We start from the raw sequence: 15,958 nt of genomic DNA, 5'->3' as shown, positions 1-15,958 counted from the left end.
GAAATTCAGGGAACTATAAAAGAACTATGAATATCAGGAGGCTTGGATCATTGAGAACCATCTTTGAGATTAGCTGACACAGATTGTAAAACAAAAATTTAATTTCATTAAACTCATGTCCATATGTATTTAAAACAGAATAATAATGTCCAAAGTTTGTGAATTAGCTTCTTAAAATTTTTCAAGAATCATATTTTTATTTTCCTAGCTTAAATTTTTGGGTAAAACTTAATGCATATTCCTCTGTGTAATTTATTAAAGAATTTAGTACATAATTAGTTGGCAAGTTGAATATTAAATATGTTGATGTTATCTTTGAGGAACAAAGGATTACTCAACATCAAGTATATATTGTTAGGATTCAATTAACATTTTCTCATAGATTTTCTTTTTATACTAGTCATATTGCTGTTCAAATCATAAGATGCTCTTGCTAATAACAGCCATAATTTATATCAGTAAAGATCAAAATATTTGAACATTCGTTACCATTCCAAAGATATATTATTTAATAAGAACATTATCTGGACAGAAACTGGAAGTACTTTTGTCATGGAGAAAGGTGTTTTTGTTTTTGTCTTTTGCAATGTTGAGTATCAAATCCTCAAACATACTTAGGCAAGCACTTAACTTCTGAGTACATCCCCAGCCTGAAAGTGCATTTTTAATGGTAAAGAATTACATGCTACGCTGTCTTCAGAGTTTTTTAGAAATTGAAATGTAAGTATTTCCAATTATTCTGTGAGCATAGAGCTCCTTATGGTTATTTCTGTTAAAGCCTCTGGGTAGCTATCTGTTTCTCCTTTTTTCTTTCTTCCTTCTTTGCCACTACCTCTCTGCTAGAGCCATTAATTCAGAAACTGGCAAGGGACGTTAAGGGATTGAGAAAAGATAGATAAACACATAGAAAGTTGTACCAAGTGGGACACCATCTTCTGATAGAGTAACAGTGACCCAGAGGTAGCTCAGCACATTTATTATATAGGTTTTATTATCAAAAGGTTATTTGTGGGAAGGTTTCTGCAAAGCAGGCAAACTAAAGGACGCAGCACTGGGGAGACATTAGCGTTATCTAACTATGCTCAGAGTAGTTCTCTATCCCTGGGAGCTGGTGCCTGAGCTCAAGGTCCAGACTGATATAACTCCATGCCTTTGCACAGTTTCTTCAAGCCAGGTGTCACCATAGCAACTGAGCAATCTTGATCTGTACAAAGGTACAGGTCAGAGAAAACACAGGCAGTCACAAATCATGATCCAAGTCACTGCTTTCCACGCTTCTTTTTTTTTTTTTTTCTTTTAATCCCCTGCCATACTGAGAATTGAAGCCAGGGTCTTCCACATGTGAGACAAGCACTCTGCCACTGAGCCATATCCCCAGTCTTCTTATTTCTTTGAAACATGATCTTATTAAGTTACCCAGGCTGTCCTCATGTCCTCATGATCCTCATGCCTCTGTTTCCTGAATAGCTGGGATTATAGGCATGTTCCGCCACCCGCAGTCTGTTTCTCCCTTGTATTTATCTTTATTGTTCATGTGTTTGTATACTAAAAAATGCCTGAGGAACCCATCAGCCTTTATTGTAGTACATAGTTGCTTTGACAAATCTTGTACTACATTACACATTTGTTACTCCTAACAGTTATTTATTGGCATTGATGAGTTACATTTAAAAAAAGAAAGAAAAATCCCTAGCCAATAAGATTAAAGACTTTTTTCATTAATCTGTTAGGTCTAAGGGCATCACTAATCCAAAATACAATGGCATCTCAGGCTAGGTAAATTAGATAAGCCTTCCAGCTTTATCTCACTTTGAGTTCATTGTTTTCTCTAGGGGTTATAAATTCTGGTATCTTTCCATATGCCCATATTTTATGTATGAATCTGAATATACATGTAAAGTAAATAACTGATATTTTTTTCAGTCAATGGTCTTTGTAATCTGGCTTTCTCTACTCTAGCAGCATAAATTCACAAGTCAGTTATGGAATTGGATATTGAAGTCTAGATTTTATTCTCTTTTAATGTATCATCCTAAAATTTGTTTTTTATAGAACAATTACTTGAATTTATGCACCAGCTTCCTGCTTTTGCAAACATGACCATGTCTGTAAGGAGAGAGCTCTGCTCAGTGATGATTTTTGAAGTGGTGGATCAGGCTGGAGCTATTATTCTTGAGGATGGGCAAGAGGTAGGTTAGCAAATAAATGTCACATTATTTAGTATGGATGCTAATTTCTACTAATTTTACTTTTAGAAGAATTTTATTTCCATAACCTTGTGTAAATCCTCACTTTTGAAATTTAAACTGAACAGTGAGCTAGAAGGAACACTTAAATTTGAAGTAGTTATGATTTCTAAGGAGAGAAATTTTTTGTTTAGCTTTACTTTATCTTAATTTTTATTTCCTAGCAATGGATTTTGTGCAAAATAGATAACAAATTTGGTTCAACAAATATTATTTATTTTCATTTCTCAAGGTTCTTAATTAGTATTCATGTATTTATATCATTGTTTAAAATGTTTATAAAGTTAAATGTATATATTCTCCATTTTCTTTCTCTATATTAACATGAAAAAATGAGGCAAATGTATTGGTACCACTGCCTCCTACTGGACAAATCCCAATTGGGGCATTTATGTGGCAATTCTGTGTTTTAAACTGCTTAGATAGATGCAGCTGAGTGGAGAAAGGATGCAGGGGGATTAGAAAGTATGACTATTGTTAGGAAGTGTTTTGATATTTTTCTTATCAAGTTAGTAATGATTAATGCTGAGATGTTAGTTGCTGAACATTGTCATTTATTTCTAATAGGAATAAAAATTGGTATAGTATTTCTGGAAAGTCATTTTTCTAAATATCAAAAGATGTTCATTATAGCATATTTTTAATAGTAAAAATTGGACGTGACCCAAAATATCCAAGAATAAGAAATGGTTATTCAAATTATTACATAGCCACAGAATATGACATATGCTGGGCAAGTATTCTGCCACTGAACTACACCCTCAACTTCTCACATTATTTTAAAATTATTTGATGGAAATTCTGTGAGGGCAGGGGCCAAATCTCTAGCTTTTTTTTTTTTTTAACATATTTTTTCTTTACATTCTACACATAAAGTGTGCTCCCAAAAAAGTTTGGTGAATAGATGAGTATAGCATTAAATTTTTTAAAAAAGCAGAATAATATAAATATCTTAACTATTCAAAATGATATGCACACAGATGAGGAATAAGCCAGACTCCCCCCCCCCACGCCCACAATTTTTTGTGTTGTCTTAATTTCCCACAGTTCCATCAGCAAAAATTTGTTGTATGTCAGCTGTGTACCAGCTTCTGCTCTAGACCCAGGGATGTAGTGGGAAAAAAATGGGTAGTCCCTAATCTCAAATAGCCTATGTAATCCACAAGTTCAGTAGTGAGTATATTTTACATTTAAAACAGTAAAAAAAAAAAAAATACACTTTGTGAAAAAAAAAAAAATTCTTTATACACTGATTACCTTTTGGAACTGACAATCCTAGATTTTCCCTTAAGTCACATTAAAACTATTGAAAGTTTACCATATAATAAGAAGGGTTGTTTATTAAAGGGAATTAAATGGTCTTTTATTGACACACAGTGGCCTTTAAAAGAAATATCTCCCTGGAACATTAATTTCTTCCATATAAATGAGGACATTGTCTTCTTAACCTTAGGAGAAATTTTGAGCATTCTATTTTGTTAGATATGCCTTAAAATTCAGGCTTTTCCTAGTCTTTCTAAATTAATCACTGTCTTTTTTGGTATTCTTACTACATGTCAGACACCTCTAAGCACTTAGTATGAAATAACTCAATTAATATAGTAATTCTATGATAGATTCTATTGTTAGGACCATTTTAGCAGTTAAAAAAAAAAAAAAAAGAGGTTCAGAATGGTTATATAACATGCCAAAAGTCACCAGGCTAGTTAGTGGCAGGGTCTGGATTAAAATTCCAAAAAATCTGTGCTCTCAAACATTACATTTTTGCCTCAGGAAATTTGGTAATCATGAAAGCTCCTGATTTCCTTTGGTTACTAAAAGAAGAAAGTGTAAAATAAACTTCAGTGGTTGTGCAGACTAGAATAGGGAACATAAAATGTTACTAAAAGTGCTTAATAATATAACCAGATTCTCTTTTTCACTCTTTCAAATTATGCAAATTATATATTTTGATAGATTTTTGTTCAAAGCTAACATAACTATCACTTCTAAAAGATTCTTAAAACCTTTGTTTTTCTCTATAGCTTGATTCATGGTATGTCATTTTAAATGGCACTGTAGAAATTAATCATCCAGATGGAAAAGTTGAAAATCTCTTTATGGGAAATAGTTTTGGAATTACTCCCACTCTTGATAAGCAGTACATGCGTGGTATTGTCAGAACTAAAGTAGATGATTGTCAGGTAAGCTTTTCTCTTGCTTGTTTGATTTGAAATGGCTGAACCTAATTTTTTTCCTCACTTAAAATAAAATCACTGTATGTGAGAATGAGGAGTTTCAATAGCTCATTGTTAATAAAGGAAACTCAATCTTATAACTGCCTAAAATATTTATGGGATTGAGCAAACTATAAATTTTTTAAGAGAATGTGCCAAGTAACTACTAGTTTGTTGCATTTCTTTCTGATATTAGCCAGCTCAGAGTCTTTTTTAAACAAGGGAAAGAAATAGGAACTTCAGAGTTGTTTGTTTCTAACTTACTCCTGCTTTGTGTTTCCTTTGTGTAGTGTCAGTTTTGAGAGAAGTGGATGTTCACTTCTCCTTTTAGAGCAAAATTCAAATGGATTTGACTTCTTCGGTCTCTTTATGTGTACATTGTTTCACCTTGATTTTTGTTAAAAGTTTAAAGGATTGAATGAAAGAACTGATGCCGCTTGATTTCTTGCCTTTGTGCTCTGCTTTGGTGCATAGTGATATATTTATGTACTATAGGTTCATTAATTGTCCCCATGTTGTTCTTGGACAGTTTGTCTGCATAGCCCAGCAGGATTATTGGAGAATTTTAAATCATGTGGAAAAAAATACCCATAAAGTTGAAGAAGAAGGAGAAATTGTTATGGTGCATGAGCACCGCGAATTAGACCGGAGCGGAACCAGGAAAGGACACATCGTAATCAAGGTGTGTATTTTAACTTATTATTCTAGATATTGATAGAATAAAGTTTTCAACTTGCTTTTAAAAAGGCTCTGAACTCCTTTTTTAAATAGTGCAAGATAACTTCACTAACACATTGAAATCTAATTTTAATCAATATATTCGTTCTTTTGCCTTTTTCTAAGCTGGTTTTTATCCATTTTAATGTTGAAAAATAACTTTCATATCAGCATGGATAGGGGATGGGTATTGTTTTGGAATATACTGGTCAGTTTTTCTTCTAAAATGTATTTTATATTTAGAAACAATAGAAATTCAAGGATTAGCCACAAAGGTGTAGGACTCATAGATGAAAATGCAGAGTTAAAATAGGCATTGATTTCACTTTTTTTTTTAATCTAAAAATGGTGGTAATACAGAAGGACTTGATTAAGATTAAATGAGGTAGATCAAAAGCTTTAGTACAGTTACAGAATTAAGTATGAATTCTCATACTTTCTCTCCCCCACCCCTTCCCCTATTCCTTGCCTTCTTCCTCCTCTGCTCTTTAAAAGCCTCTGGATATAAAGTAGAGCCATATAGTCGAAAGGGAGAGAATAAATGCATAGCTTCTTGTCTTTTTGGACTAGTCTTGGTTGCTAATTGGAAATGGAGGAATTTATTTAATATGAGGAGTATAAATCGGAAAGACAGATCTAAAGCTGATATCATGCCCACTCTTCCTTAGAATCAAGACTTTCTCAGAGCTGTCTCTCTAAAACTGATGGTTTTAAGCTTTTTCTGTAGAGAAAAAATGAACATATCAATGACCTTAGGGTCATGTATATATTTTCTTATTTTAATTCCTTTGTCTTTTTGTAAGGACTTCTATGTTTCTAATAATTTCAAAGTTATAATAGAAAAGTTGCAAGAACAATACAAAATCTCCCTGAGTCAGATTTCCCCCAATTTTAATATTTTACTCATTTGCCCCATTGTCATTAGTGGAAAAAGTAATGCCTCATCACTTCTAAATATATCATATGTATTTCCTAAAAGCAAGAATGCTCTCCTGCATAAACACCATGGAATCCTTCCAAGTTTGGAACTAAACATTGCTGAAACAGAAAGATTCAGCCCCAAAATCATGTTAGATATTCACCAGCAATCCCATCATTGCCACTTTTTTATTTCTGGTCTAGGATCTCATCCAGGAACACAGATTTAGTTGTCATGTCACTTCAGTCTGTTCCTATTTTATATCCTGTAGGAATAACCCTTTACCTGGATCAGTCTAGTGTTTCCTCATGACCATACTCAAGTTGTTCCTTCCCAGCAGGAATTTCACAGAAATGATGACATGCACTTCTCATTACACCACATCAGGGGCCACAAGATGTTACCTTTTCCACCATGGTAAAATAAACCTTGATGCCCTGCTCACATTGATGTCTCATTCAGGAACACAGATTTAGTTTCTTCACTGTAAAAATTACCATTTGATCCTTTGTAACTGATGGGTACTTGGTAAAGGGATATTCTGAGATAGTATCAATAAAACTGCCTCTAGTTCGTGGATAGTTACGAACTTCTACCCAGAAGTTTTTACTTCCACTGACTGACTGACTACTCTTGCCTGAATGGTGAGACCTTATTACTATAATTTCTTGCATATTTTTAAACTGTCATTTTGTAAAGAAGAGCTTTCTTTTCTTCTACATTTATTAATATTAGTATAGACTTATGTGTTCACCAGTATTATTCCTTAGATCAAATTGTGTGAGATTTAGCCAGTGAAGCCCTCTTTAAGCTGACTCCTATATTATTTTGACATGTCCCTCTCTGGCAGATAGTAAGGCTCATCATGAACTTGATTTACACCAGATTTTGAAGTCAGCTATTTCCCCCAGAGTATACAGGATCTTTCCAGTTGAAGATGGTATTTATGAACCAATATCTGGGTATTCCCTTTGTTTTTAGATCCTCTCATCAGATAAAGCTAGGAAATCTATATATGGATGGATGTATTACAAATACATGCCCATTTATTACTTTTTCTGTTAAACATCTAGGGGTTTATACTGATACATCCAATCCAGTGTTACACCCCGTACAGGGTTTTCTCTACCCTTTTTCTTTCTGTTTCTATAAGTACATTCACCAACAATGACTCTTGTTATTCTCTGTATATTTACATATTTGCTTATTGTAACCAATCTCTACCATGCGAACCATCTGTTTTGCCTGCCACCTCTGTGTGTTCATCCAGCATCCCAACTTTTTTTCTTCCACCTGAGACATAGAGGTTTATTTAGGAAAGCAGAGGCATATTTAAGGGAGAATGTGGGCTATCTTGAGAGGGAAAAGTCACTGGGACAAAGCAAGTAGTACACATTAAAGGGAGAATGTGGGCCATCTCCAGAGGGAGAAACAGCAACCTTTTGGTGTGTGAGCATCCTACCTTCTCAGCTGCTAATAAACATAATGGTGATGTGCCTCTTCATAATTACCTGACTCATCTTTAAAGTTTAGAATGTATAGCTTAATCTCTATAAGAGACCCTGCCTCAATGACTTAGCCAGTCAAAATGATGGCCTCTGTTCAATGTTGACCAGTTTACACCATGACTTCCAATATATATAATCTAAAAACAACATTTAAGTGACCCTAAACCATCGTTGATAATAAAGCCAATTTGGTGTTTTAGAGGGTGGAAGAATAAGAATAATCTATGGTCTCCTTGTTCCTTAAGTTAGTTAAATGAAAATACTGTCTTATGACTTCCTTCAGAGAAATGATTTACATACTTTGTTAGCAGTGGGCACCTTTTTAAAAAAGATAAAATAAGTACTTTGTAGTACTAAAGTATGTTTAATGTACATTTATTCTGAGCAACAAGTTGTTTGAATGAATGAAGCAAATTGAAGTTTGGGGTCATGAGCAATAGTTAATTTTTATATCAGGCTTACCATCTGTTTTATTTAATTCAGAAGCTCAAAGAGGAGCAATGGTAAATGTTTGTTTGTGTTCTTTTGATAAGTTTACAGACAGGCAAGCATTTAAAACTCTGATTGTAAAAACTATCTATAGGACTTCTCATTCCTCCCAAGATGGTGAGCTAGCAGAGATAAAATGTAGAAGGAAACTATTTGAGGAAGTAACAGCAGTAAAACTGGCTTTTTTTGAACTGATATATTATTCCTGCAGCTTGGGACAGAAGAAAATTTGAAGTGGAATAAATTTGAAATAAAGCTTCCTTTTTTTTTTTCTTCTTTCTCCCCGCCCTCTTTTTTTTTTTTTTTTTTTTTCCTTTTCTTTTACTTACCTCTTGCTTCTTCCTTCTTTTGCCTGGGACAATCATTATGTACCCCCATTATACCAGAAATGGCAGTAAGAGCCCACACAAGGAATAAATCAGTTAAATTCTGAGGATGCCAATGGAAAAAGGTACAGCTGAGTAAATGCTGTTTTGGGTACTCATTCCTATATTTTTTCTCATCTAAACCTCTACTGCTGCATTACAACCTAGAAAGACTAGCTTCTCCCAGCGTAAAGATTTAATGGTGAAATTACTTTGGGGATTTGTATAAGGGAGTGGCTATAAAGGAGAATAATCAATGGGAGTTAATTGATTCCGTTTTGTCCTTGGATTTTTAGGCAACACCTGAGCGTCTCATTATGCATTTAATAGAAGAACATTCCATTGTGGACCCAACTTATATAGAAGATTTCTTATTAACTTATAGGACATTTCTTAAAAGTCCTTTGGATGTTGGAATCAAGCTTTTGGAATGGTTTAAGATTGACAGCTTAAGGGATAAGGTTGGTTTTAAAAATATCAAGGGCGTGAAAGTGATTTTAATGTAGAATTTTTGTTTTGAAGTACTGGGGATTGAACCCAAGGGTATTTCACCATTGGATTACAACCCCATTTATTTTTATTTTTATTTTATTTTGAGGGTATCACTAATTTGCTAAAGCTGGTCTCAAACCTGCAATCCTGCTGTAGCCTCCTGGGTTGCTGGGATTATAGGCATGCACCACCACACACAGCATTTACATTTTATTAATGAACGTTTTGCAGTTGATAGATTAAATGTTTACTTTGATAACAAAATTTAGTTCACCTAAAAAATTAGTAAGTTGGTATAGACATATATCTGCTTATCTACTTTTATGATTGCATAGCCTGTTTCAAGGGGACATGAATTTTTTTTTTGGACATGAATCTTAAAAGGCAAAAATTGAAATAAGGCTGTGATGTTGCTCTAAATTCAGGAAACGTAAAAGCTGCATAAGTGTTTTAGAATTTTACCAAAATATTTTATAATCATTTAAAAACAATATGTTAAATCCTAATTTTTCTGTCCTGCTGCTTATTTAAATCTTTCTTTGAATTTGCATTAAATGTTATTTGCTATTTAAAATAGATTATTTTGCCTGTTTCATGGTATGTACAGTTTAATGGAAATATTAGTAATACCTCAGCAAATTAGTGGGAAGTAAGTTGTTCTAAGAAAATAAAAAGGAGGATCATAATGGCAAAGAAAATAAGTTAGATGAAGGCAAAGTTGATTTTTTTTTTTTTTTTTTTTTTTTTTTGGCATTGGGGGTGGGGGGATACTGAGGATTGAACCCAGGGGCAGTTAACCACTGAGCTACATCCCCAGCCCCTTATATTTTTTAAGACAGGGCTGTCTTTAAACTTGTGATCCTCCTGCCTCAACCTCCTAAGTCACTGGGATTACTGGTGTGCACCCCCACACCTGACTAAACTGTAGAATTATATTATTTAGGAGATTAAAGTGTGCAAAACTACAGACTTGTCTTCCTCTCCTTTTTTTTTTTTTTTTTTGGAATTAATTATAATTACTTTGGTTCCTGAGAAAATAAAGGCATGCCTAGAGACTGAACAAAAATATGATTTAGAAATAGCTAGATTTCTACATGCAAAAGAATGAAATTGGATTCTTACTTACCTTACACCATATATAAAAATTTACTCAAAATTTATCAAAGTTACACCATTCATAAAAATTTACTCAAAATGTATAAGAGGGGCTGGGAATACAGCTCAGTTGGTAAAGGGATTGCCTCACAGGCACAAGGCCTGGGTTCCATCCCCAGCACCACAAAAAAAAATTGAGGCAATATAAGAGATTAAAGTATAATATTTTTACAAGAAAAGATAATAGTAAATCATGATGACCTGGGTTTTGGCAGTAGTTTTTCAGATATAACACCAAAAGCACAAGCAACAAAAGAAAAAAAAAATAGATATTTGAATTGCATCAAAATTAAAATGTTTTCTGTATCAACTGATACTGTCAAGAAATACAGGACAACACATGGAATGGGAGAATAAATTTGCAAATCATATCTGATAAGGGTCTAGCATCCAGAATATATAAAGTATTCTTACAGTTTGGCAACAAAAGGACAAATAACACAATTGGAAAATGGACAAAGGACTTAAACATTTCCCCAGGAAAATGCATAAATGGCCATCAAGCACATGAAAAAGATGCTCAACATAATTAGTCTTAGGGAAATACAGCTTGAAGCCATTGTGAGATATCACTTTGTATCCACTGGGATGGATTTGTAAAAAGAAGGAAAAAGACCCCCCCCCAAAAAAATTTAAAAACAAAGAATGTGAGAAATTAGATACCCCACCCCCAATATTAATGATGGAAATGTAAAATAATATAGCCTCTGTGAAAGACTGTTTGACATTTCTTCTAAATTTGAACATAGAGTACCCAAACAATCCAGTAATTTTTCTCCTAGGTATGTACCTGAAAAACAGTTCACAAACAAAAATTCGTACACAGATATTCATAGCAATATTGACCATAGCCAAAAAGTGAGGATGGTCCAGATGTCCCACTAATATTTATCATGGATAAACAAAACATATATAGCAATTTAATAAAATATTATTCATCCATAAAAAGAAACAAAGTACTAATTAAAGGAAGCCAATCACAAAAAGCCAATATTACGTGATTCTTTTTATATGAAATGTCCAGAATAGGCAAATACATACAAAAGTAGACTAGTGGTACCTTCCAGGGACTGGAGAAAGGACAGAATGGGAAGCATTTACTAAACTAGTTAGTGATGATAATCATATAACATTGGAAATGTGTGAAATGCCATTGAATTGTGCACTTTAAATTGATTGAAATGGTAAATTTTATGTGCATGTGCATTTTACATAATTTTGAAAATATATGATTCAAAATTACATTGCTAACTATATTACTACTTAACATTTGCTTACTTTTAATCTATGGAGCAAAGTAAACAAACCTATTCACCATTTTTGAAAATTGACAGTATTTACAATGAATGAAATATCAGATTTGTTTTCATTAAAATTTGGGGTTAAATATGTTCTTAGCTATAGAAACACTTATACTATTTTTTGATATGATTGCCAGCTTTTATGATATGAAGTTTGTATTTTGAGATGCTCTGAAATACATATCCCATGTATTTATTCCATTTTAAGAATATAAGATGACTTTTATCTTCTGAATGCACAGAGTTCTTTGTTGCTTGTGTACCCAAGGAAGCAAAATTTTAGACTAAAGCATGCCTCTGTTAGAACAAGCCTTTTTATATACAAGGAAGGGGAGAAGAAGGTTAGTCATAAAGCTCTATTCTTCCTTAGTTTGGGGCATGTTTTTGGAATGTACTTTTTCAGAAATAATGCCTCTCATAACCATATGCTGCCTTTTCTGTCTTTCCTCAGGTGACACGGATTGTATTATTATGGGTAAATAATCATTTTAATGATTTTGAAGGTGATTCTGCTATGACTCAGTTTCTGGAAGAATTTGAAAAAAATCTGGAAGATACAGTAAGGCTCAAATGAATTTCTTTTTCACAGTTGCTGCTCCTCAGCGAGAACAATTATTCAGAACAGCAATGGCTTTTGTATTATCCTGCATACTAAATGAGAACTCTGTAATTCTGCTTATCCTCCGTCACCTCAGCTGAAACAAAAATCATCCATTTAGACTCTGTTTTTCATTTTTAGTTTAAGACTAGTATCTCTTAGTTCCTCAGGCTTCTAAGTACTGGGCATATGTGGATCAGTCCATAGTCACCCATGTTGCTGATTTAGGCATTTATGTATACATATGTGTCTTTGCTTTTGGTCTCTTTTTCAGCCATTTCTTTTCTACTTCCCAGTTTAGGAGCTCATTATTTTATTATACCTGTTCTATTATAGTAGCCTGCTAAATGGTCTTAGTTCTAGTTTTCTTCTACTCCATTCTGTGTGTCCAAAAGATAGATATTAAAGTACAAACAATGCATATTGCTTGTCTTTGTTAGCACACCATATTTTTTTTTTTTAAGAGAGAGAATTTTTTTTTTTTTTTTTTTTTTTTTTTTTTTTTTTAGTTTTCAGCAGACACAACATCTTTGTTTGCATGTGGTGCTGAGGATCGAACCCGGGCCGCACGCATGCCAGGCGAGCGCACTACCACTTGAGCCACATCCCCAGCCCAGTACACCATATTTTCTACCAAAGTAGTGTCTCACCTTATACTCATGTCACTCATCTACTTTTTCAGGATTTTTCTTATGTACTATAGATTATATCTAAACCAGACTATTTTGTAGTTCTTTATCACAGACCTTGTTGTATTCTCTTCTTCCAGTCCTGCTCTTTCCAAGTATGTGCAACTTTCAGTGCATATCTTTTATATCCGATCTACATTAAGACTTTGTGGATCTCCCTGCTACATGTGCTTTCACCTTTTCTAAATATATAGTATTTAAGATAATTCCTTCAAGGTCTTCTTAACTTCCACAGTAGCTATTGATGAATACATTTGATTCTCCTTGTCACATAGAATTCAGCTGCAACTAGGTTGTCTGCTTCTAGCAGCTTGAAATTTTTGGAAATAAATAATGTAGTATAATGGTTAAAAGAGTACAGCTCAGGAATCAGTTTGCCTGAATTAACATTCATACTCCATCACTTGCTCGATATGTGAATTTGGACAAGTTGCCTAACCTTTATGTTCCTGTTTACTTATTTGAAAGATAATAGCCCCTACTTCAATGAGATTGTATGAAGATTGTAGTGAGTTAATGAATAACAATACGAAAACAATCCTGGCACATAGCGTATGCTCAAGAATTATAGTCTTCAGAGTCTTAGTGGCTTGAGTTGCCTGAAAAAGAAAAAAATTGGAAGATATGATCCAATTTTTACCCCTTAGTTCTTATAGACTTCTCAGCAGCATATCTGCTTTGTAAAATGGGGAGAAATGAACAGGGACTGGGGAACCTGATATAGAGGCACACCAACGTCAATAGTCATGAGATGAACAAGATAGGTGTTTGTATTACGAAAGTTCAGAGAATGAGAAGTAATTTTTTATCATCCCTGTGGGGATGAGATAACATTTTGAAATCTTTTGTTGTTGGTGGTGGTGGTAGTTATGGTTCTAGGGATTTAACCCAGGGGCAGTCTGTCTCTGAATTACATCCCCAGCCCTGATCTTTAGTTGTCTTTTTAACTTATCTAAGTTGCTGAAACTGGCCCTGAACTTGCTAACCTCCTGCCTCAACCTCTTGAGTTGCTAACCTGTGATTATCTAAAAATCTTTAAAATCGTACTCAGACATCTTATTCTTAAGAGTGTACTGCAGTAGACGGGCCCTCTCCTTTATTTTTTTTTTTTTTTTTTTTTTAATCACCTCACATGATTAAAAAAATTCATTAATAGTAATTAATAGTAAAAATTAATAATATGTATTAATAGTAAAAATTCATTAATAGTAGTTTATGTTTACAGTTCTTATTTTAATAATTTTTGATGATTTTAGAAGCCTATAGGAATAGACATAATTTTATTCTTTTTTTTACTTTATAGAAAATGAATGGTCATCTTAGGTTATTGAATATCGCCTGTGCTGCAAAGGCTAAGTGGAGACAGGTTGTGCTACAAAAGGCTTCTCGAGAGTCACCTTTGAATTTCAGCCTTAATGGAGGAAGTGAGAAGGGATTTGGTATTTTTGTTGAAGGAGTAGAACCTGGTAGCAAAGCTGCTGATGCAGGACTGAAACGTGGTGATCAGGTAAGTAAATGACTCACCATTTAAATTAAAGCCATCTTATCAACACAATAGTCTGTCTGTTATTTTTGTTCTTATCCGATATTTCTTAAGTAGATATAGTCAGTTTGAGTATTTGTCTGAGTGCATCTTAAGAGGTGGTATTCTAACATGGCTTATTTTTTAAACACATTTATTATATATCCACTGCTGTTAATAAAAAATTTGATCTAGCGTTTGAACCAGCTCGACCAGGCCTCATCATCGTGACCTCCTTTGGGCCTGCCTCATACCCCAAAGATTAGTTTTGAAGGAAGGGTCATTTCACTTCTTATGTAAGTGGCTGAAGATTACCATAAGTGATGGTATCAACTTAAATAATGTTCATATGATAACATACTACATTTATAAGCCAAGTGAGTCAGGTGAGGGACCAGAAAAAATCAGACACTGAAAGGAATTTGGTGATGATCCATTTCTTCCATTTAGACATAAGGTAACTACTGAGCAGGCGGTTTGAAAATGTGATTTACTTATAACCTTTTGTTACATTAAAAACGCAATTCCCATGCTAACCTTAGTCCTTCCAGGCATATTAATTACATTCTCAAATGATAAAGTTTCTAAATTTGTATTTTTAACAAAGCTCTCTAAGATGATACTCATGCATATCAGAGGGTTGTTTCCCAGATCTTAGATACCATCAGACTCACTTGAGAAACTTACTTTTTCATGTTCAAAAACTTGTTCATTCATTCAGTTAAAATGTGGTTTTATTTTACTTTTGAACTGAACCATACTGTCACTTTTTTAATATGATAAGGGTATTCACATTATAAAAAACTATTTTGAAAGATGCTATCCTTCAAAATAGTGATTCATAACCAATGGGTGATTTCTGCCCCAAGAGACTTTTGAGTTTTTTGTTTCTTGTTTTTTTGTAGTGGTACTGGTAGTCAAACCTAGAGCCTCCCTCACACTTGAGGATTCTACCACTGAGCTACATCCCCAGCCCTAGATAGATAGGTAGGTAGATAGATTTTGTTTTGTTTTTGTTTTTGTTTTTTTCCCTTTTTTGGTACCGGAGATTAAGCCCAGAGGCACTTTACCACTTAGCTACCTCCCCAGTCCTTTTGATTTTATTTTAATTCAGCGTCTTACTAAATTGCTTAGTCTGGCCTCGAATTTTCAATCCTCCTACCTTAGCCACCCAAATTCCTAAGAATGAAATTTAATCTGCTTTCCCTTCTTCCATCATCCCTCTCCATTACTGTGGAGATGATCTGAGGCTTTAAGCAACTCCCACACCCTCAAAAAAGGGGATCTCTTTATTTTTATTATTTTTGCATAATACTGTATTATCTGTTTTAGGAGATGCAGGTCTTTTTTAACTTGAATTTTACTTCTGTAGAATTTTCTTTTCATAATGTATTGTTATGCATTCTTTCTTATCCTTTTGGAATTTTTATGTCAGTCCCCTAGATCTTTCCTCTTTGTTGATTATTTTTTATTCATTATATTTCTCTATCACTCTTTATTGGAATTGGCATTTTTTAAAACTAAGCTTGTATAATTCTGAGGTACAGCCAAATTGGGCAATCCTTGATGTTCATATGAAAAAGAACTTATCTCAGTTATGCTTCTTATTGTTTGGCTACCTGATACAATCAGTGACAGCAGGTTTTTAAATATATTTAGAGAGCTACTTTCAAATGAATTATTTCACTTTTAAATGCAGTAAATTTACACATAGGATATTTGACTATACATACACACAGGT

General features: G+C 33.7%; 1 protein-coding gene across 1 annotated transcript in view; it reads left to right on the top strand.

Moving 5' to 3' along the window:
* The first annotated feature begins 28 nt into the window (after positions 1–28).
* The window catches only part of LOC124076640 (rap guanine nucleotide exchange factor 6-like), a 54,305-nt gene continuing 38,375 nt past the window's right edge, over positions 29–15,958 (top strand). Inside the window, 6 exon segments of the mRNA XM_058572337.1 lie at positions 29–2,189; positions 4,271–4,429; positions 4,992–5,144; positions 8,757–8,921; positions 11,860–11,967; positions 13,999–14,202. Of these exon segments, the coding sequence (XP_058428320.1) occupies positions 2,070–2,189; positions 4,271–4,429; positions 4,992–5,144; positions 8,757–8,921; positions 11,860–11,967; positions 13,999–14,202 (909 nt within the window). The 5' untranslated portion in view covers positions 29–2,069.

The sequence above is a fragment of the Marmota monax genome, unplaced genomic scaffold (assembly GCF_021218885.2).
Source record: "Marmota monax isolate L192 unplaced genomic scaffold, Marmota_monax_Labrador192_F-V1.1 WCK01_AAM20220418_F8-fsc00553, whole genome shotgun sequence".
Classification (NCBI taxonomy): Eukaryota; Metazoa; Chordata; class Mammalia; order Rodentia; family Sciuridae; genus Marmota; species Marmota monax.
The sequence above is the reverse complement of the archived record's forward strand: the minus strand, read 5'-3'. Positions and strand labels throughout refer to the sequence as shown.